At 39.0% G+C, this 25,551-nt stretch overlaps 1 protein-coding gene across 3 annotated transcripts in view; it reads left to right on the forward strand.

The window, feature by feature from the left end:
* Positions 1-22,572, forward strand: part of SLC45A4 (solute carrier family 45 member 4) — a 124,094-nt gene extending 101,522 nt beyond the window's left edge. For 2 of the 3 annotated variants that reach the window (XM_027844756.1, XM_027844766.1), the window contains 6 exons: positions 5,833-6,021; positions 9,664-9,843; positions 12,065-13,137; positions 15,599-15,698; positions 17,619-17,830; positions 21,530-22,572. In XM_027844756.1, coding sequence (XP_027700557.1) covers positions 5,833-6,021; positions 9,664-9,843; positions 12,065-13,137; positions 15,599-15,698; positions 17,619-17,830; positions 21,530-21,886 — 2,111 coding nt within the window. In that variant the 3' untranslated portion in view covers positions 21,887-22,572. The remainder of the gene's footprint in view (positions 1-5,832; positions 6,022-9,663; positions 9,844-12,064; positions 13,138-15,598; positions 15,699-17,618; positions 17,831-21,529) is intronic. The other variant, XM_027844774.1, reaches the window with a different exon arrangement.
* The last annotated feature ends 2,979 nt before the right edge of the window (positions 22,573-25,551 follow it).

Raw genomic sequence — 25,551 nt, forward strand, 5'->3', positions numbered from 1 at the left:
TGCTCTTGCTACTATGCCATGCTACTTCCTAGGACTGGACTAAATTACTGCAATGTGCTTTCATTCTGAAATTATTATGCTCTGGGTTATGAGATTCACATGTGGGTTAGATTTTTTAAAAAGTGATTTGTCTATCACTATTGTGTCTGGGGTAGAATAGATAGATAGGGAGCTAGATAGAGATACAGATAGCTCTCTATATAAAATATTCACATTTTTTGTTGCTGCTGAGTCATTTCAGTTATGTCTGACTCTTTGTAATTCTTTTTGGGGGAGATACTGGAGTGGTTTGTCATTCCCACCTCTAGCTTATTTTTCTGATGAGAAACTGAGGCAGTGACTTGCCCAGAGTCACACACAGTATCTGAGACCAGATTTGAACTTAGGAAGTTCAAACTTCTTAGACTTAGGAAGATGAATTTTTTTTTTCCTTAGGAAAATGAATCTTTCTGGGTCTAAGCCCACTGCTCTACCACCTAGCTTGCCCCCAAATACTCATATAAATACATTTTTATTTGGTTAAAGAATAACAGTTCAGAGATTTTTTTTCTTACAGTCACTTTTTCTTATAGTGAAGAACTGGAATCCAGTCTGTGCATCATACCACTCAAAAACATTTTGTCTTCTCACATTTCAAGACACAAGTCTGTATGCTCTGATCCAGTGATGCTTTAAATAGCAATGACATGAAAATTTCCACAACTATTGAATGTGACATTCTGGTTAAGAATTAGAGTCAACTTGTGTTGAAACCTAGCATCAGAAAGGATGAACTTGTGTTGGTTGTACTTTACCACGTTAACTGTCATTTCAAAAGGCAATTTCTCTTTTTTCCTCATCATCTACAAGAGTAATATTTTTCTTGCTGTTTGAATAAAAGTCTTCTCTGCTTTTGGGGCATTGTGGGAAGTTAGCCAAATGAAAGGATAGAGTACACAGCACAGCAGTTTGTTCTCTTGTACTTCTAGGTTCTTTGTGATGTTATGGGGGATATTATTGCTCCCTCACAGAGGTTCTCAGAGTTGGAAGAGGCCTGAGACACCGTAAGTCCAAGTAGTGCCTCAACAGCATCATCCACAAATAGTCATCTAGGTGTCACCTGAAGTTTAGAGACTTCCCAAGGTCATTCCAGTTTTACATGGCTTGTGTTGTTATTCATTCGTTGTTCCTACTTCTGCTTCTTAGGACTGAACAGAATGTCTAAATTCCTCTTTTATATGACAGCCCTTCAGATATTTGAAAAGAGCTGTCATGGCCCTGGGACATCTAGGTGGCACAGTGGATAAAGCACTGGGCCTGGAGTCAGGCCTCAGTCACTTCCTAGTTTAACCCTGTTTGTCTTAGTTTCTTCATCTGTCAAATGAACTGGAGAAGAAAATGGCAAACCACTTCAGTATCTTTGCCAAGAAAACCCCAAAAGGAGTCACAAAGAGTCCAACAGAACTAAAACAACTCATGAACAGTAACAAATCTTCACTTTCCCCTAGTCCTGTCTTCTAGGTTACATATTTCTTTTTTCTTTCTTTCTTTTATTTTTTTTTTGCTTTTTGGTGAGGCAATTTGGTGCTAAATGACTTGCCCAGGGTCACACAGCTATAAGTGTCAAGTATCTGAGGCTGAATATGAACTCACGTCCTCCTGACTCCAAGGCCAGAGCTCTATCCACTGTACCACCTAGCTATCCCCATAGGTTACATATTTCTTGTTGCTTCTCTCTATCTTTAGAAAGCATTGTCCACATAGCAACCAAGTTTACTAATTCTCGTGCTTCAGAGAGCTTCAGTGATTTCACTTTGCCTCCAGGATAAAATATAAATTCCCCTTGCCAACATTTAAAACTCTTCCACAGTTTGACTGCACCTTGCAGCAGCTGGGTGGGCCAGTGGCTGGGCCAGTGGCTAGAGGGCTAGACTTGGAGTTAGAAGGACCCAAGTTCCAATTTGGTCTCGGAGAATTAACTAGTTATGTGACCTGTGGCAAACTTAACTTCTCTCTGCCTTAATTTAGAATAATATTATAGCACCTACCTCCCAGGTTTTGTTGTGATGGTGCGGTGCTTTGCAAACCTTAAAACATTACATTAAATCGGTACTACCTGCTGCTGCTGTTGTTGCTGTCATCATTATTCCCCTTCATGTATTCTACCCTTCAGGCTAACCTAGGCTACTTGCTTTTCCCAGTGCATGACATTCTGTCTCCTACCTATGTATACACGCTGTCTCCTATGCCTAGGATTATCTTCCTCCTCACATCTCCTTCTTGGAATCCCTATCTCCATTATTAGCCTGAGCTCATGCCATCTCCTACGCAAAGCATACCCAAATAGTTTCTCCACTCCCCCAAAATTGTCTATTTATTTTGTTTTTTCTTACATATACTTCTTACACAGATGAGAAGATAAGCTCTTTGAGGTCAGGAACTTTTTATTTCCAGTGCCTGTCACATAGTAGGTGCTTAATAAACATTTATTAAAGTAATACTGAATTAAATCGAAAGTTTATCCAATCCCCTCACCACCTCCGTTATCCTTTATTGGACATTTTCTTTATTTCCCTCTCAAAATGGGTCTGAGAAATGAACCCAGCATTGCAAATGTTGTCTGACCAGGAAAGAGTATAGTGGGAGTATCATTTCCTATGTTACATTAGCTGCCTTGTTTTAAGAATAATAATAATAGTTATTATAATAATGCTTACTATGTGCCAGGTACTCTATTAAGTGCTTTATGATTATTATCTTATCCTCATCAACAACCTTGGGAGGTAGCTGCTGTTTTTCTCCCCAATTTGTACATGAGAAAACTGAGGCAAACAGGTAAAATGACTTGCCCAGGGTCACACAGTTAGGATGTATCTGAGTTGGAACTCAAGTCTTCCTAACTCCAGGCCCTATGCTCTATCTGCTGTACCACCTACCTTGTAATTCACTAAACCGCCCAGGTATTTTTTCATGTACACTGGTGACCAGATGTGCTCTGTCATTCTGTATACACTATCACTAAGTCCATAATAAAAACTTTTCCATATTCAAAGAAACTACCAACACTCTTCTAAGAGTACAGCCTATGAAGAATTCGTAGCAATAACAAGATAGGGATCTAATTGTATTAGTCTGAAGAGAGACTGAACTGCCCATTCCACCTTAAAGCATTCAGGGGATTGGGTGCCTAATGACATGTGTTCCCTTTCATGTTGAGGTATCTTAATACATGTCTGGTCAGGTTACTGTCAACATCCAAAGCACTTTGAAGGTAATGAGAGATAGAGAAGAACAACTTGCAGCCTCTAAGAGGGATGTGTGGAAGTGACCTAATCCCTTGTTTTTACCTTGGTATTATCTAAGGCTCATTATGAGCTTGTGATAGTGGGGTATTTTTTGAACAAATGACAAGCCTCCCTCTTGAGTCTGAACCTCACTACTGAGTCTTGCCACTTCCAGCCCCCTCTTATATTCCAAGAATGCTGACTACCACTGCATTTAATCTAGGTTTCAACTCTTCAGTATTCATCAGCAGGCATTTATTAAGCACCTACTACATGCCAGTCATGAGGAAGAATTCTTCATTTGCAAGCGTTGTCTAACTTAGATAACCTGTATTCTACCTTGACTCCTGGCCTGTAGAGTAGCTGGCAAAATTACATGACCTATACCCAGGGTGGTGTGAATGCTCTGATCATGGTATAAATGCTGTAGGTTCCAAAGTAAGTGTTACAAAACTGGTGACACATTTAAAGCCAGCACAACCCAAAGTAATCCCTACTCGTGTTTTTTATGTTACTTTTATGTTACTTTAACTATAGTTAACATTTATAGTCTTTTCATTCTTTTAAGTTTCTCATGCTTTAGTTGAAGGACAGTTTTAGATACTGTATTTGTGTGAGAAATAAGTACTATTAGACTTGGAGGAGTTCAGAATCTACAAATGTGGGGAAAAAAAACTAGAATAGTACCATATAGCCTGGGAGGCAAAGCCAGATTACATATTCTGAAACAGTCTGTCAAGGGCTTGGTAAGATTCACTAAATTTATTGTAGGTGGACTCCTAGAATTCAGCAGTTGAGTACCTGTTATTTTGTAAAATGAGTATGAGGTGCTATGAACAAAGTTCATAAGAGGCTTATCCCTGTTTAAAGGCATAATGTCTCCTCTACAAATTGACCAACTCACTCTGCTTAAGCCCAACAGGTTATTAGAACTGACTTGCCTCACAAAGTAGACCATTTCATTTAAAATTTAACGAGCTAGATGAAAAAGCTGGTATACTGACATGAGATTTTATCTAGCTTTTTCATTTGCATTCAAAAGATAAAATTATACAGTACTGTAGTTGTTAGTCACATTCTTTCTCAGGAATTGGGGTGTATAGGTGTATATGTGGGGGGGGGTTTCATAGTTGTAATGAACGTCTATGAAATACGTGCTCTATGTAGGACAGGTCCAATTTTGAGAAATAATAAAATTGAAACTAAATGTTTTATTAATTTTTCAGAATATCTTTTTCTTTTCAAATGAACAGGTAAGAATAGGTTGGTGTACATGGTTCTATAGGATAGCAAGTTACCACATTTGTTATAATAGCAAGTCATTCCCATCTATAGGAGCTAGTACTTGATATGTATGACTCCTGTGGGTACAACTGGAACCAGTGTATAGAATTTATTGCAAGAAACATTCTTTTTTGGTTTGGTATAAGAAAGAATAAGTAAGCAATTTGTAACAATTAGATCTTTCCCAAGATAAAATAATTTGCCTAGGGAAATAGTGAGTTCTTTGGTTAATCTGTTGTCTCCTATTAAAATACGAATTCTTTGAGAGTAGGGATTTTCTTTTCTACTTGTATTCCTAAGTAGTTAATTTAATTAAGCTTTTTCCATTTATTCCTTAAAGGTTGAGTAGAGGGCTAGTGGGATGACTTGAAAGGGAGTTTGGTATAGTGGGAAAAGCACTGAACTTGGAGATTTCCGAGTTCCAACTGGTAAGGTCAAGATCTTCTAATCCATGTTGTACATAATCAGAGGTAGAATGAACTTAGACCTCAGCAGGAATGTAACAGGAGTGTAACATCTGTTAGGGTCTAGTGGTGTCGAGAACCCCACAATTCAAAGGTAAGTGATGAGGGTCTTGCCTTGAATGAATTCAACTCAAGCCTTCTTTCAGTCAGAGACAAGGTTTATTAAAACGCCCATTGAGATGGGCAAGATTTTAAGAATCTGCCCTATTGGCCAGATTTTAAGAATCTGAGCCTCTGTCATGAGAATCAGGCCAGACTCTTAAGGAGTTTGAGTGATTTAATGGGGCCAAGATGGACGCTTGTATACAGTGGTCAAGGAGTAGCCAATAGCTTGGGTGACTAGGAGGTAAGGGAGAAGGACCCAGGAGGGCCAGGTGCCCTAGGTGAATGCCAGGGACTTGGGCCACGTGGGAAAGTCCAGGGCCTTTTAGGGTCCATCATTAGTGCGCCCCATCACATCCATGACAATCGTTATGCAGTTTCCACATGAGTATTTCTGTTCCTCACGCAGCTGTCTTTGACCATTTATAAAATGATAATACTATACTACAAACAAAGGTCATTTTGAGAATCAAGTGAGATGATTCATATAAACTGTAAAAGTACCATATGACTATATCCCATTTATTTTATTCTGAAGGGATTAGACTAAATGACCTCTCAGATCCTATGACTTTTTACCAAATTCAGCATACTGCATTATGGACAGTGGATGCTTAGTTTTTATTTTGGATGAATCAGTCTTAGCAATAAAAACCTTCTGGTGAGAGTAAGAAGCACGGTGTATAGAGATTTTCTTACATGTGTTTATTTCCTTACAGGTCTTCCGGAACAGTACTATAGCCTCACTTGGTTCCTTAGCCCTATCCTGGGCCTCATCTGCACTCCACTGATAGGTTCTGCTAGTGACCGATGTACACTTAGCTGGGGCCGCCGGCGGCCTTTCATTCTTGCTCTCTGCATTGGAGTTCTCTTTGGAGTTGCACTTTTCCTCAATGGTCCTGCCTTAGGTAAATATTAAGTGAATTTTCTCTTTGTTAAAAGATGCAGTTATGAAACATTCATGAAAAGGTTACTGAGCTTTACTACTTTTCTCATACATCATGACAGTGTCTCTCAAAGGCTTGAACTTTTTCTGGAGCTAGAACTGACTTCCCTTTCTGACCTTGGTCAAGTCATGTTACCATCAACCTTCATTTTCATCATCTGTGAAGTGTTTTTTTTAATATAACATCATATGATTATGTGAAGAAAGGACTTTGTAAACTGCAAAGCCCCTATAGAATTTTGAGCTAGTAGCAGTCTTGGTATAAAATGATTCAGTTTAAACAGGGAGTGTGTGAAAGTCCTTAGACTTTCAATGACTTATTTTCATTCAGAAAGCAGGTAACTGCTTTGAATGTGTCACAGAATTCTTTGCAACAGCCACTTCTTAGTTATGATTAATACAATGGTTACTAGCATAATATTTGCATGGTTTGCAATACATTCAGCCAGGCCCTCACATGGGAAAACTGTAGGAACCTGTTCACAGGGAAATGTTTCCTGTTGTGATCCATTTTCTTTTTAACGCATATCTAACAACACATCCTGTTTCCAGCATTATTTCAAAATTATCTTTTTTTTCCTTCTCCCTTTCTTATGTTTCATATTGAAAAATTCCAGAACCCAGCTTAATATTTGTTTTTTTATCTAAAGTAACAGTTTCTGGAAAGATGATTTTTGCTTTGGGAACCCTTATCAAAGAGAGCTATTTAAAAATAAATGCCATGTTTGAGGCAACACCTTTTACTGTCATGATCCTGAACCACTTTATACTCATTGATTCTCATAAAATACAGAGCTTTAAATTTTCCTTAACTAATACATCAACTTTATTTAGGAGTATGCAGTAAACATTTTCTTAGTGTCCTAATAGAAATTCAGTTAACAAATAGCCCTCATTTGGCAAATTGAGTTCAGTAGCAGTAACTGGGAGCTAAAAACAACCTTATGAAGTCGATAGTACAAATTCTAAAAGGATCAATTTATTTTCTCACTTTGCTGCAGCATCAGCCTCTCTTAGCTATATGTGTTCTCTCCTTTCTAGCCCAAATATTGTTTTTCTTAGCAGAAGCAAAATGAGAATCATGTAGCTCCATCTCAGTCTCTCGCCTTAGTCAGTTCTTTCTTTTTGTGCCCTTTCTGAACCATGTGATCCTATCTTCCCCTTCTTCTACCTGACTGCCTATTCCTTCTCAGCATCTCAGCAGATCTCTGTCCTAGAAATGCTTCTCCATCTCTAATTGTTCTTGGTAATCGATCAGCTCTTAAGCAGGTAACTTAGATCCAGCCCTCTCCTAAGTGCCAGACCTGCATCACCAACTAGCTGCTGGGTACCTGTACATGAGCATCGCACAGACATCTCAAACTCAACCAGTTGAAAGTGGAACTTACTATCTTTGTCCAAAACCTTCTCCTCCTCCTAAATTCTCTGTTTTTGCCCAGGGCATCACTGTCCTTCCAGTTTCTCAAGTTTGTCACCTCACTGTCATCTCTGACTCCTCTGGTTTCATCTCCCATATCTCATCAGTTCCCAAATCTTCTACTGAAAGGGACACCAAGCTGCCACTGTATTTTTCATATCTGTCTCCTCTCTATTCATGTGGCTGACACCTTAATACAGACCCATGTCACCTCTGATCTCGTCTCTTGCAATTGATCTCTTTGCCTTTAGTCTCTCTGCTTTTCACCCTGTCTTCCACACAGCTGACCTCATGGTCTTCATAAAGTAGGTGGGTTATGTTGTATCTCTGCTTTCAAAAAGCCTCAGGGATGTCCTTTTGGTTCTAAGGTAAAGTGCAGATGCCGTTTGTATTTAATCCTTACGTAAGCTGGGTCCACCCTACATCTCTATTTCACATTAATGCCTTGTGTTCCGTTCGAATGGGCCTACTAGGTGTTCCCGATTTATAACAATAACAGGACCTCTTCTCTCCTTTTCACGTAGACAGTCTGCCCCCCCGTTCGTGGAATGCTCCACCTCCACCTTTACTTCTCATAACCCAATTGCCACTTGTTTTTTTCCCTAATTATTAGCACTTCATCTTCCAAATTGTTTTGTATATACTTGAATTTTCTTACTTGTGTGTATGTTGTCTTTCTCCTGACCCTCACCAGCCCCAGAAGAACGTCGGCTTCTCGAGGACAGGGATCGTTTTCCTTCTTTCTTTGTATCCCTTGTTCTTTGTACAGTATGTTGCACAAAGCAGGTATTTGATAAAGCTTGTTGGATTAAAATGAAAGCATGGTACAGTGGAAAGAACACTGGCTCTGCAGTCGCGAGGTCTGAGTTCAGATTGTTCTTCAGGCTCTCATTACCTGGGCAGGTCATCAACCTCCCCTGGGACTCTGAGTCTTTTTCTGTAAGAGGAGAGGGAAGGTTGACCTCGGCGGCTTCTTGAGGTCCCTCTGGCTCTAGATCTCTGACACTGTGCTCTTAATCATGTCCATCGCTGGCCCCTGAGTAGCTTTTATTTTTATAAACTCTTCTTTGACCTTCCCTTTCCTTTTTACAACCAAGAAGTCCTTGTAGCCTTCCTTGCCAGGCCCAGCTCATTAAGTGCTGAGCTCAGACATACTTTTAATGAGTCTGCTTTTATCCTCTCTTCTCCCTGTCTCCCTGTGGGAAAAGGCCCTGAGCTTGGGCTCTTTTGGAGACCCAGCTCTGGTGCTTCATTGCTGGGTCTCTCAGTTACTAGCTGCATGACCATCATTATCTCTGAACCTCAGCTTCTTCGTTATTATCTGTAGGACATTTGGAAAGAATGGAGAGTGTACTTTTTTAAAAAATTAAATTTTTTTTATTTTTAGTTTCCAATATTCACTTCCGTAAGATAGCTCCATAACTCCATAAGAGTTTCAGTTTTTCTCCCCATCTCTCCCCTCCCCCAAGAGAGCATGCAAATTGATACAGGCTTAACATATACCTTCATATTAAACCTGACAGTGTTATTTTTAAATGTCATTCCTTCCAGTATGTTAGATGTTGAGTGCTCAGATTCTCTGATTCTATAAAGCAGTATTGATTATAGGAATTTAGACTTTCAAGCACATGATAACTGTGCTTTAGGCATTGAGAATGCAAGAGACATTGAAATGCAACCCTTCTCCTCTTTATGTCACATTAAGTCATAGTTTGTGAATAATGTACTAAAGAGCAGAGTCACTTCAGAAACTCAACAAAGAATGAAATACTGTATTTGTCACCCTTGAAAATTGGTGTTGAACTCTCCCTCCTAGATGTGTATCATTGCACAACTACAAAACTCATTTCATGATGTTGGAATAGTTAGAATTTCCGCTCTTTTTTGATGGAAGAAAATTTGTGGTATTATTTGAGGGGCAGCGAGCGTTTTTTGCAGGGGAGGAGTGAGCCTGCTGGGGGTAAACATAACCTTGCTACCAGAAGAAAGTCCAGTCCCAGCTACTCTGCTCTTCCAAGAAACTGTGCCAAAGAATGCAGACACCCTTGCTGTCTGTTAAAGATATGGTCCCAGTAAGTGTTTTCTTGGCGGTTTTCCTCCCAGAGATTAACTTTTAAGTACCCTGTTCCTTGAGTTAGCAAAGCCTTGGAGTTTGTTTTGATTCCTTTTCACATTTTGTTTCCCCAGGTCTGGCCCTTGGTGATGTTCAGAATAAGCATCCAATTGGGATCGTCCTCACGGTGCTTGGTGTTGTGGTTTTGGATTTCAGTGCAGATGCAACAGAAGGGCCCATCCGTGCCTACTTGTTGGATGTCGTGGACAGTGAAGAACAAGACATGGCGCTTAACATCCATGCCTTTTCAGCCGGTAAAAAGCTCTTTTCTCACTTGTTACTTCAGATTTTGTAAGAGAAAGTTATGTTAGAGCTAGGCAAGGGACAAAGAGGCAGGATAACTTGTATCCTCCTGAATCACAGTCAAGACAGACTCAACTTCCTAGCAAATGAGGGAAATGACTAGATGATAACCATCATGAATGTTCAAAAACCAACAGGAGATGGATATTGAAGAGTCTCAGCCCTCAAAGCCTAAAGACACCAGTGTTCCTCATTTTTAGGCAGTGTTACCTGCCCAGCAGCCTTAGATTTATATTCAGAAGATCTGAATTCCATTCTTGATTCTGCCACTTAATAGCCACATGAACTTTTTTACTTCCTAGTCGTTTTTGCTCAACTGTGAAATTCAGTTAAAAATAGTTGTACTTACCTGTGTCTCAGAATATTAGTTCTGTAGTATTAAAACCATTCAGCAATCTTGTGAGGGTCCAACAAGATAAAATAATGTATAGCACTTGCTAACCATAAAGTAAGAAATATAAATCCTTCCTTTAGAGGTTGTCTTCTAAAGCAGATTAGTAGAATCCTGACTGTGCATTGACTGCTGCTTTGTCTGTTCCAGAACTGGTAGAAGCTCTCAAGTGAACAAATCATGTCAGAAAACAGTATAGAGTCATGAACTTGGAAGGAACTCAGATAACATTTTAAAAATTGGGAAATTGAGAAACCAAGAGGTAAAGTGACTTTCCTAAAGGCACATGGTTAGGAGGTGGCAGAACCTTAGACTCAGGCCCAAGTGTGCTCACTCCCCCCTCCCCCAGTGTCCAAATGAAGCACAAATTCTCTTTTAGATAGTATCAAATGAGCAAAACCACAAGGTGCAGTCATTGTGCGGTGGTGAAAAGTGGAAGCTGGCTATGGGGTCATTTTCCTTCCTCATAACATGAATTGTTATATATCAGAACTGAAATTAGTTCCTTGCTCCCTTCTCACAGATAAGGTATTTAGGATGTAGTGAAAAAGTAATTGAGCACATTATACTAATACATAGCAATTAAATAAAAATATGTGTAATAGCCTGGGATTCTAAAGTGTCATATTACTAACTTTATTAAAATGAGAATTTAAGTTAAATGATGAGCTATTAAGCTATTTCTTCTGCATATTCATAAAAAAATCACTTCCAGTAAATTTAAGGGATTCACAACATCCTGAAATATATTTGGTGATATGGCAACCAGAATGGATGTCTCACATTGTTGTCATACTTTATGTATATTTCCAAAACATTAGAGAATAATACACTTTTACCTCCTACAAAGAAGGGGAAAAATACCTTTATCTCTACAGTGAGTAGGCTATCTGTTTGCTTTTTAATGTTTGTTTTTCTCCAGTAGATGTTATGTCTCCAATGTGCCCGATTCTAAGTTAAGCGCATATTAAAACTTAACCCTTCTCAATTGTGAGCTTAAAGACTTCCAAGCAAGAGATTTGATGCAAAATCACCACAATGTTTAGTCCTGAGAAGAATAAATATTAAGTTTGAAAATATTCAGTTAACTAGTTTCTGACTGTGTTCTAAGTATCATTTGTATTTAAAATAGCTTTAGGGCCTAAATTGATTTGGAAAAACCATGACGGTTGGCCTATAGTTTAATGTTTAGTAGATAAGGTATTTCCTAAAGTTGAAATTTCTCTTTTGCCTAAATTAAAAGTTTCTCCCACCATCCAAGATCATTTGTCATTAAAATTTGTTCTGAGATATTGTGAGGACTTTTTTTTTGGTCTATTTGTCACTGGAATATTATCATTACGCTAGTTTTTCTATAGCCTTTTGTAGTTTACACAGCATTTTCTTAGCCACAACCCTTTGAGTCCAGCTAGTGTAAATATTATCCCTGTTTTACATATTATATGTAGCTTAAGCTTAAACAGGTGAAATGATTTGTCCACAGTCAAAAAGCTAGTAAGTAGTAGATCAAGAACACAAATCCATTCTTCCTCACTCTTTGTCCATTGTTCTTTCTACTTGAGTATGTTGCCTCTATTGGAAGTTTCCCCTTATCTGAAAATAAAAATTCTGCAAGCTCTTTGTAAGACATATTTGAGATTCCTGTTTAGTTGTTCTTGACCCAGGCCCATGAATTTTCCCTCACGTTTCTGCTCTTCCATTTTTACAGACCTGTACAGGAATTCCTTTCTCAGGCTCAAAGAGATTTCAAACACAGTTTCATTCTTTTTTATTTTCCTCAGGTCTTGGAGGAGCAACTGGCTACGTGCTGGGAGGATTGGATTGGACACAGACCTTCTTGGGTGTCTGGTTTAAAACCCAGTATCAAGTCCTCTTTTTCTTTGCAGCTGTCATTTTCACAGTGTCTGTAGTCCTCCACCTCTTTAGCATCGAAGAAGAACAATATTGCCCTCAGCAAGAGCGAATTGAAGAAGCAGATACTCTCTCCAGCGGCAAATTCAGCAGCAGCCTCCCCCCACTCAGCCGCTTGAATGTAATTAATGAGGGAGAGCCATATGGGGTTTCTATGTTTGCTGATGAAGTACAGTCTGAGCATGAGCTCAGTCTGGATTATCTTGATGTGGACATCGTAAGAAGTAAAAGTGACTCTGTACTTCACATGCCTGATGCAACATTGGAAATTGAGCCAGAGCTACTTTTCCTTCATGACATCGAACCCTCCATTTTTCAGGACTCTTCAAACCCTAACACTCCCCGAAGCACCAGCCAGGAGCTTATGAAATGCAAACGGAGCCGTTTGTCCACTCTCCTCAGGGAAAATGAAAAAGAAGATGATATGTTGCTTGATAATCACTTGAATGAAGCCAAAGTCCCAAATGGCAGTGGCTCTCCACCAAAAGATCTCATCAATGGAAACTCTAAAATGGCCTTGAAGACGTCAAACACTTCAGGCTCCATTCGGAGGAGAAGGCACATGTTCTACCGCCAGGCATCTTGCACCTTTTCCTACTATGGCAAAGTAGGGTCTCACCGTTACCGTTTCCGACGCGCTAATGCCATTGTGCTGATTAAGTCATCCCGCAGCATGAATGATATCTATGATATACAGAAGAGGCATCGTCAGAGGTGTAGACAAAGGAACCAGAGTGGTGCAACCAATTCCAGTGGAGACTCAGAGAGTGAAGAAGGGGAAACTGAGACCACGGTCAAGCTGCTGTGGCTGTCCATGTTGAAGATGCCCAAGGAGCTAAAGAGGCTTTGCCTATGTCACCTCGTGACCTGGTTTTCAATCATTGCCGAAGCAGTGTTTTATACAGATTTTATGGGCCAAGTCATCTTTGAAGGTGACCCTAAGGTAAGCTAACAGAATCCATTATATATTTCAGTCTGAGACACTTTTCAAACAATTAAACCTAACACAACAGTTCTCAAATTTTTTGTGTGATGGCCCCCTTTAGCAGTCTAGTGAACCCTATGAATCCCTTCTCAATATGATATTTTTTAAATGAATTAAAATAAAATCATTAGATTTTTATAAAGGGAAACAATTAATATTGAAAGTGTTATCAAAATTTGTGTGTGTGTGTGTGTGTGTGTGTGTGTGTGTGTGTGTGTGTGTGTAGCAGTTGGGGTTAAGCGATTTGCCCAGGGTACCAAGGTAACACAGCTAGTCAGTGTCAGGTATCTGAAGCCAGATTTGAACTCAGGTGCTCCTGACTCCATTGCTGGTAATCTAGCCACTGTACCACCCAGCTGCCCCTAAAATATTTATTTTTTTAAAAAAAGTTCGCAGACCCCAGGTTAAGTACTCCTAAGCCAACATAGCATGTATATAATCATCTTCTAGTAATTGGATGCCAAAATGCTTAAGTTTGAATTATACTAAGATTTTTGGAATACCTCATATCTAAAAAGAACCATGTAGTTTATAGAGTAAACTTTAGTCTTTTCTTCCACTGATGCCCCAGGTTCTTGAAAGCTACTAGGAACACAAAGTCTGGCAGGTCTTCTAAGCAAAAAAAGGATTTATGTATGGACCCAGCAGTGTATGGCTCTGTCATTCTAGGTCCAATTTAACAGTTTAGAAAGGCTCATCAGAAGGCCAAGGATGTTATGTCAAAGGGAAGGAGAACTCACAGCAATGAAATCCTGGATTTGGGGTCAAACTAGAGTGGGTCTTGACAGTTGGTTTTATTGTAGCAAAGACAATCTTAGAAGAGCCAGTTTATAATTTCACATTACTCAAGGAGTTAGCTAGGTCCCATGGTCTAATAAGTGGGAGGCTTCTCCGTATCAGGTCTCCAGCTTGGATCTAGTAACTAACATTTCCCCTTAAATGATAAATTACTGATTGCCCAACATCAACACTTAGATCACAGTGAGGTGATCTGTTCTAATTAATCTGAAGTCTGAGAGGTTCTGTGTCACACTGAAAGTTTTACTACCTACAATAAGAGCTCACATTTATATAGCACTTTACAAATATCTTATATGATCCTCAGAACATCCTGGGATGCAGTACTACCATTATCTTCATTTCACAGAAGAGGAAACTGAGACCAGCAGAGGTTAATTGATTTGTCCAAGGTCACTCAGCTAGTAAATGTCTGAAGCCAAATTTGAACTCGAGTCTTCCTGACTTCAGGGCCAACATTATGCAGTAGTGGCACTGTGCTACCTAGCTGCTCCTCGGATGGAGAGCAGTTATCTTTATAGTTAATATAAATTACTAGCAAGTTTACAGTTTCAACTTAAAAGGAAACATCCATTTTTAATGCCTCTTAATACCCAATTCTACCTCTGCTTTTCTTGATCCCTTTCTCAGTCCCACATATATTTCATGCTGTTTCTCCTTCATAACTCATTTCAAAGCAAACATCAATGACAGTTGAAAAACTTTACAGTGAAGACTAGGAATTGACTAAAAATCAAAAAGGCCTTGTTGATATAAGCAAAGTTTCTGAGGTTGTAGCAACTGTATTTGTTTTTATCCCATTCTCCTAGAGGAGGAAAACCTTTTTAAAATGGTACCTATAGATTCAAGGTTGATGGTTAACAACAGGGCTGGTGGTCTGGGGTACCTGGCAAGATCTTTTCCAACAGTCTTCCTTGGTAGTCTGGAAGAGAGATACTAGGCTTGACAAGATTCGAACTAGCCTTTCCTGCTAACCAAAATTGTAGTCCTCTCTCTGGACAGTAAGTTTATAGGAGGAAGTGTGTCAGTACCTTTTTCTGTTTTCAGAAGGTTTTATTTTTTTTTTATTTTGGAGATTGTCTTTGAGTTTTATTTTGGATTTAGGGATGTGGAAGTTTCTAGACCTGATTATTTTGGGAGGGGGGTGTTTGGCATGGAGCATTGAACTGAGAGATAAATAACCTAGATATGCAACTGCATGATTTGAGTCTCTGGGTCTCAGTTTCCTCAAAGGTGAAGTAAGAGAGTTGGACTGCATGATCTTCTTTCCAGTAGTTCTTTCCAGGTGTTAAACTCCTTCTGTTTATTTAGAGTGATAAAAATACTGGGTTCAAGGAATGCTTGAATGCCGCATTCATTGTAGATGTTTGAATCTTAGGATCACTGACTTGTCTTTCATTTTAGGCAAAACACTTAGCCTGTCTGGCCCATTTTCTCATCTGCATGATGAGAAGAATAATCTTACTTCATAAGAAAATTCTCTAAATGCAGTGAGATACACCATTTCTTCTCAAATGTAGTGTTTAATATTAAAGTGTAATGTTAAAACATAGAATATACCTTTAAGCAATATAATACTAGAGTCCTATCCAATTAAACTCCAAATCTTTGCTTGCAATAGGCACCTTCAAATTCTACTGCTTGGCATGCATATAATGCAGGTGTGAAGATGGGCTGTTGGGGATTAGTCATCTATGCCTCTACTGCTGCTATTTGCTCAGGTAAGTGAATCTGCTTTTAAAGGGAACCAGTGGGTCATGTGTGGTAGTGTAGTAAAAAATGTTTGTAGATTGAACTGACTCGGCACCCAGGTAATTGGAAACAGGAAATCAGAAAACACCCCCTACCCCCAATAGAATCTGTTTAGTATTTTTTTTTAAAAAATCCTATGAACAGCTACAATAGCAAATAGAATAAATCCAACCTTAATCTGTTGGTAAGCATTTGGATGTCTTCTTAAAACTATATATAGGATATTTTATACCTATTCTTTATATGTAGGACCTGTAGTCATGAAGTTGGAGTTTGAGGTCTTCATTATTTCACCCAATACTTATTGAGCCTTCCACTAAAACCCCTCCTCCAGTACCTTTGTCATGGTACAGAGGTGACAGTGGTCTTGATGGTTAAACTAGCAACTTTCAAGCTGTGAAAAATCTACCACGATGTAAAGACTTTGAATATAGGCATAGCAGTGAAGTCTATGTTAGGTCATCCATGGACTAGCCTGACTTAAGTTTGGACAAATATTTCTTACCTGAAGATTGGGCGCCACGTAATTTCAGGAAGTGAGGAGAAAGGAAAGGAGGCACTCGCCACAAATGCATGAAGATTACTTATTCTAAGGTCTTGTGATCTGCATCGTTTTAGGAAAGACCTATAGAGATGGAACTACAGATGGTTTTAAGTATTGAATTGTGAAAAAAAAAAGTAGCATTTATTTGATGAGTACCTGTTGTCCTGGGTGCTACAGGAGAGACAAAGAATGACTTGTTCCCTCTCTTCTAGGAGTTTACAATATGCAGTACTTGGGGAGATAAAACTGAAAAGTTTAAAAAAAACAAACCCACAAAGTTCCCTAAGTCAGTATGTAGTTAGATCAGAGTGGACTAGAATGATAAGAGAGAGCATCAAAGAGGAGGCAGGCCCAGGGTTAGACCTTGAAGGAAAGCCAGTCCACTTTAAATAGTAGAACTAAGGGCCTACAGAGTATAACTTATTGTGGTGGGTGATAAGCAGTATATCTGTAGGCAGAGAGGAGGCAGAAGTAGTGTTTTGGACTAGTGAATTGTCTGTTATACCTGGAGCAGAAGACTTTTATAGGGGAGTAGGAGGAAATGAGGTTTGAAGAGATAGAGGATGGGCTTAGCTAATATAAAAAGTTAATATTTTATTCAACAAATATTTGAGCTATTGAGAGTTTTTGACAAGGGGAGAAACTTGGTTGATGTATGTCAGCAATATTAATCCAGTGTTATGGTACGAAAAAGCAGAGAAACCAGTCAGTTATCCTAAGAAACCAGTTAGGCTGTTATAATAACCTAGGCAGTAAGACCTTATAATCAGGTGATGGTGGTGGAAAGGAAAGGAAAGGGCCAGATTGGGTAGACATCACAATAGATGAGGGTCCAAGATGATTCCAGGATTTAAAGCCTGATTGAAATGGTGCCAGTGAATGAAATAGTTTAGTCAGGAAGGGAAGCTGGCTCTATAGAGAGTGTGAGTTCAACTTTAAGGCTGGTGAGCTTGAGCTGATAGTAGGAGATAGCACTGTGAATATCAACTAGGCATTTGGACAGAAAGAACTAAGTGTGTTTTAGTGTGTCCTTATCTGCCTGGAGCTGAGAACAAGTCAGATCTAAAAATGACATAGGAAAGTCATCAATCCATACGTGACAGTTGAAGCTTTGAGAGTGAAAGTTTTCTAGTAAAAAGAGTGTAGTAAGATTATTTCTTGTCACAAATATATTTGATAAAACTGAATTTTCTTTAAAAAATAGACTCATTGTAAAACTTTTCATCAGTATTGTTTTCATCAGTATTGTCCTTGAGAATAGGGGGACCAAAAGAATCAGTGATTAAATGTTGCATACAGTCTTGTTCACTGGACTTTTGAACATAGATTTTTGTATTCTTTTCAGCCCTGTTACAGAAGTATTTGGACAACTATGACCTTAGTATAAGGATGATTTACATCCTAGGAACTCTGGGTTTTTCGATTGGTACTGCAGTGATGGCCATTTTCTCCAACATCTACGTCGCTATGATAATGATCAGCACTATGGGCATCGTGTCAATGAGCATATCCTACTGTCCCTATGTACTCTTAGGACAATATCATGAGATTAAAGAGGTGGGTGCAGAGCCTACTCCTCAGATTATTAAATAGTACATGTCTATATTATAATGGGGAATACATATTATTGATAATATCAACTCTTCCAACTATATAATCTAGAAGCCAGGATTTTTTGAACTGAAAACAGATTGTTTCCATTGGTCTTAGTTCTCAAATAATCTTAGAATTCTCATGTTGGAGCTGAAAAGAGATCATTTAGTTCAGTCTTTTTACTTTTATACATGAGGAAAGAGGTTTGGTGATTTGGTGAAGGATATGCCAGTAGTTATAGCATAGCGAGGACTTGGATCAGGTACCAGAACTAACCCCTTGTGCATGCTTATCTTTTTTCCTTTCCTTTCCTGTAGATGCTCCATCAATCATTTTCTCTCTCATATCTTCAGTATCTCCCTCTTCTGACTTCTTCCTCATACCCTATAAACATGCTTAGGTTTCCCTTGCCCTAAAACAAGCATACATACAAATCATGCCTTGACTCAGCCATTCCCTCAAGCCATCACTCTGTTTCCAAACTTTCCTTTGACTTTTAAACTTTTAAACAGAATAGTCTCACTTTACACTTTCCCTAGGTCTCACATTCTCCATTCATTCTCTCCACTTCCTTACTACTCATTCCTCAGGCTCTTCCTATCCAGTTTCTGTCTTTACCACTTAAAATTAAAACTAATGGCCTTTTGAGGGATCTCATCTTCCTTGACTTTCTTTTTTTTCTTGCCAGTCACCAAATACTGTTTATTTTTGTGGGGTATTTTTATTTTGTTAAATATTTTCTAATTACATTTTTATAATTATACTTCAACATTCATTTTTAAAAATTTTGAGTTCCAAATACTCTCCCTCCCTCCCTCCCACCTCCCCCTCCCCCACTTATTGAGAAGGCAAGCATTATGATACCAATTATACATATGAAGTCATGCAAAACATTTCCATATTACCATGTTACCAAAAAACATTGTGTTACCGAAAAAATAAAGTAAGTGAAAAAGGTATGTTTCAGTCTACTCTCAGCTTTCTCTGAAATATCCAGAGATTTCTCTCTCTGGATATAGATAGCACTTTTTATCATGAGTCCTTTGGAATTGTCTTGGATCATTGCATTGAAGTCTTTCCCAGTTGATCATCATTACAGTATTGCTATTAACTGTGTACAGTGTTCTTCTGGTTCTGTTCACTTCACTTTGTATCAATTCATATGAGTCTTCCCAGGTTTTCTGAAACCATCCTGTTCATCATTTCTTATAGTGTATTCATCCATCACAATTTGTTCAGCCGTTTCCCAATTGATTGACATTCTATCAGTTTCCATTTCTTTGCCCCTACAGAAAGAACTGCTATAAATATGTTTGTACATATAAGTCCTTTTCCTTGTGCTTTCATCTCTTTGGGATTCAGACCTAGTAGTAGTATTGCTGGGCTTAACTCTCTTTACTGTTCACCACTATACCCCATCAGAACAGAACCGTGACTTTGTTGTCTCCTAATCTTCTGTGACACTGCCCTCTCATGGGTCTCCTTCCACATCTTTCTCCTTTCCTGACTTCTTATCCTCTGTCCTTTACACAAGGTTTTGTCCTTGGGCCCTCTTCTTGCTGCATCTTCTGCCATGGTGACCTCATCAACTCCCAGTGTTTCGGTTATCAATGCAGATGACTCTCAAATCTGTATCTCTACCCTCATATTTTCCATATAGCTCCAGTACTAGGTTTCAGACTACCTACTGAATATTTTTATCTGTGATATCACGTGAACATCTCAAATAATGTGTCATACCAGAACTTGATATTCTCTGTTAAATTCTCTGTTTCTGTGGATGTTCGAAGAGATCTCAGTAGCCATCTATTCAACCCATCCCCCCCAAACACATCCTTATTATGACCAGCCCCTTTTTCAGACAGATTGATGTCTAATCGTGTCTTCCCCATTTTGTACTTGTGAAATTGAATTCTAGAGTCCCTATGTACATTAATCCTACTAACATTTGCTTTTAGTTCTGTGATGCCCCTCTCCATTCTCCAAGGTGTTTCATATATCATTTGACTATTATTATGGAGTGGGGCCAGGTGACTTGAGTTTTTGAAGGAATGTTAAGGGTTCTGTTACTATGCCTTATCTTTGATATCAGCTGCCCTTTAGCCATTTTTATTCTGCTCTTTCCTATCCAGAGGTGATTCATCTTGTTTAGGGTTTTAAAAAAACAAACCCAGAAACGCCACCCCCCCAAAAAATGAGGAGTTGTGCCTTCTGCTTCTCCTTGGTGTTTTTCCAGGCCACCTAGAGCAAAGGTCCTTTCTCTTTTGTGATCCCTATTTATTGATGACATCTCTGCATTCACATCAGGCAGCTCAGTTTTCATCCTCCTTGGAATTATTTCCTTCTGTGTGTTCAAAAATTAATTCCAGAGAGTTTTCTATCCCTGTTGGGTTGACTTTTCCTATACAATATAGTCTGTGAGATTCTGCCTTTCATTCCTTTGAAATCTGTTCTCCTAAAACCTAGGAGGGCAAGTCAAATGATGCCTGACTTTCTTTTGCGTAATCACAAATTCTAAGAAGTAGTGAGGCCTTTCTCCCCGCCCCCCCCGCCAAGGTTCCCGTCATTTTCTTCTTGGCACAGAGTTCTTTCCTATATTAATGAGATTTGAATCAAAAAATAAAATTTCCCTTTTGGTTCCTCTACCTTTTAAATGATGAAATTATCGAGACAAGTCAGGTTATTAAATGCTCTGCCTTCCAGAGAAGAGAGCTTCCTCAGATGTCTCTATAATTGAAGACATCTCTAAAACCACTTTATCTTACCTTTTTTTCCAGACTTGTGATGTGTTTCCAGTCTGTGTACTTTACTCTTTGTTTACATGGTCATAAAATCACTTCTGCTTCTCCTTCCATTGGTATTGATCCATTCTTCCCCTTCCAGTGCATGGGTTTCTTGATGCATTTTAATAATGTCCTCTCTGCTCTCCCTGCCTCTGCTAGTCTCTCCTTTCTTAAATCTGTCCATTACACAACTGCCCTGAGTAATATTCCTAAGACACTTCTCTGGACACATTACTTTACTACTCAAAAGACCATTGCTTACCAAATAAAATACAGATCCCTGATTCCTTGATTAAGGCTTCCACAGTCCAGCGTAGACTATTCCCCTTTCTAAACAGTGTTCTAGCCAACTGGTTGAGCCACCCACAATCTCAGAAGCTGTGTGTTCTAACTGAAACCCAGCAAAGAGCCTCCAGCTTTCAGGCGACCACCTTCCAAGAGGGAATTCACCATTGTCCTGATATCGCCTCTTTTATTTTGGGACAAATCCAATCGTGTGGTAGTTCTTTGTTCCATCAGGACTAAATTTGCTTTTTTCCTTATACCTATTGCTCCTCATTCTGCCCCCCTGGGGCCAGTTCTGTGTCCTTATCATCCTTCTGGATGAAATATGAAATCTTCATATTTTTCGTAGCAGTTTGGCTGGGTCTCTCCTTCATGATTTCATTCATTATTGTAGCATGATCATTTCTGTGTATTTCTTCCCTTCACCCTCCCCCCCAATAGCATGTGTAAGTTTCATTACAGCAGGGTATGAGTCATATCTCTTCTATTCCTGGCATTGGGCTTTGCATAATAAAGGTGCTTAATAAATGTTTGCCTAATGGATAAAAGTCTTTTCTAAATCTCATCTGTCCTCATCTTTTTTTTTTCCTTGCAGTATGTGCAACATAGCCCTGGAAATTCACAGCGTGGATTTGGCATTGACTGTGCAATCCTCTCCTGTCAGGTTTATATTTCCCAAATCCTTGTAGCCTCTGCGCTTGGTGGAGTGGTGGAAGCAGTAGGTACTGTCCGTGTTATTCCAATGGTGGCATCTGTGGGATCATTCTTGGGCTTCTTGTCAGCAACATTCCTGGTGATTTACCCTGACTGTGAAGAATCCAAGGAAGAGCATAAGGGACTGTCTTCTCGCCACACAGCTGAGAGTGGCAACACCGAGGAGAAACCCAGTGTTTTAAAGCTCTTTCGGAAAGAGGAGTCCCAAGTCTCAGTAGAGGACGAGTCAGTCATCTGAATCTACCATTCTGATTTTACACACATTCCAAGCAGGAACTGGGGCTGAGTGTGGAGATGGTTTTAAAGGGGGAGGGGGGGGAGAAGTTACTGAACATTCTGTAATTGCTATTGCCTGAATTATGGCATAAATAAGATTTTGTGCAAAAATGTACTCAAAATTCATTAGTCTTAGGTTAAGTTTGAACCAGTAGGCAAATGTATAAAACTGATTGCTTTCTCCATTTTAAAAAACAGGGGGAAAAAACAAACAGAAAAACCCCACATCACTTATAAATGCCTACACCTTTTTTCTTTTTTAATTAAGATAAGACCTTTTGATTCCAACTATTACTCAAAATATGCAGGTATATTGTTCTGCATGTTTTTAACATGTTGCTGTATAGACAAGCAATTTAGAAAAAATTAAGAAATATTTTGCCTTTTTTAGATTGTAATTTCAAACAGAAAGCTATTTTGACAACTTTTATGAGATGTCATCTGAATCCCTCAGATAATGCCAGTTTAACTTGAATAAGACACTTTTATCAGAAATTTTTTCCACAGACAACTATTAGTCTGACAGCTATAGTTATTTGGTCAAATTTCACCTCATTTTTTGGTGCCACTATTATTGAATATTTTTCTTTGCAATCACTTTAGAAAAAAACGACCCAAAAGTGTGGTCTTCTTTTTTTAAAAATGCATTGGACGTTTTCCTCAAGTCTGACTGATCTAGGCCCAGGGGTTGGGGGTGGGAGATAGGGTTGGGAACATACCAAAGGTGGGAGGAGCAGCCCAGAAGGTAATCTTGTGTTTGAAATGCCCACTTGACAAGGACAGTTTGTTTTTAATGCATCCTCGGAACATGCTGTGATAGGACATTAAGAGAAGACCTTTTATTTGAACTGGCGAATGTGCTGCATCATGTGTCTGTCTGGGTGTATGGGCTCGTGTGTTTGTTGTGAGGGGTTTGTTGTTTTCATGGCATCTGATGCTGATCATCTCCGAAGCAACCATGAAGGGGCAGAGGGTGTTCTCCTATTATAAGCCAGCTTTATAGAATGGCGGACAGCCCTCTGGGGAAGGGAGGGTGGGGATTTTTATTTTTATTTTTTTTAATTGCACTTTTTATCATCTTGAACCTTTTGTTGGGGAAATCATGCGAGCTGAGTTGAAGGCCTAGCACCACAACAACATGAAGGCCAACTTCTGATTTGCGTGGAATTGTCTCGTTATAACAAAATCCATGTCTAAGGTGGCCTTGCGCCTTTACAGAAAAAAAGAAATGGATATTGGTGAGCACGTGTGCCTTGCCTGCTGCTGGGTGGGTGAGCAGTCGCACCTGCTGCAGCTCTGGGGTCTCTGCTGACCTCTCAGCCAGGGAATTCCATCCTGGAAATGGGACTTTCTTAGGTGACTTGCTGGGTTTGGGTTTTTTTCCTCTAGAACAAAAGGAAAGACTGCTCTGTTTTCTACGTTTAAGAAACCTTTAGTATTTCCGGTTTTCATATACAAGCAAAACTCAGAATGGGGGTAAAGTAGAAAATGCAGCTGCTATTGGAAACTTCTCTCCAACCACAGTTTCTCTGTCAACGAGGAAGCTCCTGCTCTTTCTTGTTAGCAGTGGCCACGATGAGCAAGCATATGGATTTCAGGGAAGAGAGCCGGGAGCCTGCTGCAGATTAAACTGATCAATTAAGACAATTGTGGTACTGCTGCCTCAAAGTGGTTGTTTTTAAAATAAAGTACTTTAAGATGCATGTGAATCATGCTGCAATATGATCATTCAAAAGCAAATATATATTTCAAGATGAAACTAAGAAGTTTTTAAAATAAATTACTTGAATTTTCAGTGTATATAAGAGAATGAATATGTTTTAATGTACTGATCTGATCTACATTCTTGCCAGTGTCTGTACAAGTTGTTGATGGGAATATGTTTCTTTTGTTTGTTTTGTTCTTAATAACTTTCTCAGTCTGTGTTCATTTAAGTTAGACTCCCATCAGAAACAGATGTACCGTGTTAAAGTTGCTGGAATTTCCTAGCTCACAAGGACACCAAATTGCACAGGACTTTTTCCAAGTCTCAAATGTTGCTTGACTGTTTTCTAAACTTTTGTTTTTTGTTTTTTATTTAGAACCATATGTGTATGTGAATTTTTTGCTCAGACAAAAAACCAACAGTACTACTGAAGGCATTTACAACCTTGCTCAAAACCATGCAGTTTGTTTGAAGTATCCTAGCTACCCTTCAGGGAGCAGGCTTTTCTATCACCTTTTATTCACTGGAACGGGTGCTGCAGACAAGGAGGCCATGGGGGTTTCTCTTGCCATAGGCAAGTTGTAATACATGATTCACTTCATATCACTTTACAACTGTAAAATACTGTTTATCAGGACTTTTGACTCTTGTTCTGGAGGATCATGGTCAGGTGGCTAAAGGCTTGTTGATCCACTTAGAGGTGCTACCCTTTTAACAATTCAGAAAATGGATGAAGGAGAGATTAGAATGAGAACACAATCTGTATGTTTATATTTTTGATCTGTCTTCAGTTTTTTTAATGAATTAGATGGACCTTTGCTTTCCAGAGCCCTGGTGCCTGTAGATTATTTCATTTTGCTGTTTGCAAATATGATATTTGTTGTGGCAGGCAACTTACGGAATACCAAGGGTGAACCGTATTGGTTTATTGACAGGGAAGGGAGACTGAGTACAGAAATCCTAGATTTCAGTTTTGTTTCTTGCCAATAGGTAGTTTCTACAAGGCTGTTACCTGAAGGATGGTGGCCACCTTATATCCACGTCTTGACCTTTAACAGTCAAGCCTTCACTCAGACCATGGTCTTTCAAGTAGAACAAAGGCAAAAAACTGGTATGTTCAGATTTTAAGGTCTTCTACAAGTAACTTGCATTTTGAGTAACATCTTTTTACAGAAAAATATTCATGAAAACATTTTCTAAATGTGCACTTAGTCACTGTCAGTATGTGCAGGTTTTTGTTTTTGTTTTGTTTTTTTTGGTAACATGGGCAGAAGGAAATTGCTGCACACTTTGGTAGAACTTTTAAGCTATAACTTTTTCAGATGTTTTGCAACCAAAGTATTTAGTACTATGTAGGCTAACTGATTTCTACATCAGAAACAAGGGGGGAAATGCCTTGCAGTTTGAGCTCAAAAAGATTATGGTAACTGTTGAAGCTCTGCAGATTAGCTTTCAGGGAGACAGACACATTAACTAGCATTACCTTGGTTCCCCTTCTATTCTTCCCCCTTCTTCATGCCTGGGATATAGGGGATAAGTGTCCTCTCACTTCCTAAGTATGTTGGGGAATCCTTTTGTGTCTCATCCCCTCAGTGGCAGTCAAATCACTTAAAAGATTGTACTGTTGAATCTAATAGAGTATAATCACCTTGTGTCTTAAGAAGTGATGGGAGAAAGGAGATAAGCATTTTTCCACAGCAGATTTGTTACTGCCTGAGTGAGGATGTTCTCTATTTTATATAAATATATCCTAAAATTACACTTCAGATAAAATATGTACTGTAGCAGATTTGATAATTAATCGTTAATGGTAGGGGTGATTTTCCTTCCCTTAAAATATCTCTGTATACTATTAACTTAGAAGAAGAGATTTTATTTCTCTATCAGTAAATCTGATTTGACTGTTACTGTACTTTTTGAAA

Source organism: Vombatus ursinus, unplaced genomic scaffold (assembly GCF_900497805.2).
Source record: "Vombatus ursinus unplaced genomic scaffold, bare-nosed wombat genome assembly UNPS02005236.1, whole genome shotgun sequence".
Taxonomy (NCBI): domain Eukaryota; kingdom Metazoa; phylum Chordata; class Mammalia; order Diprotodontia; family Vombatidae; genus Vombatus; species Vombatus ursinus.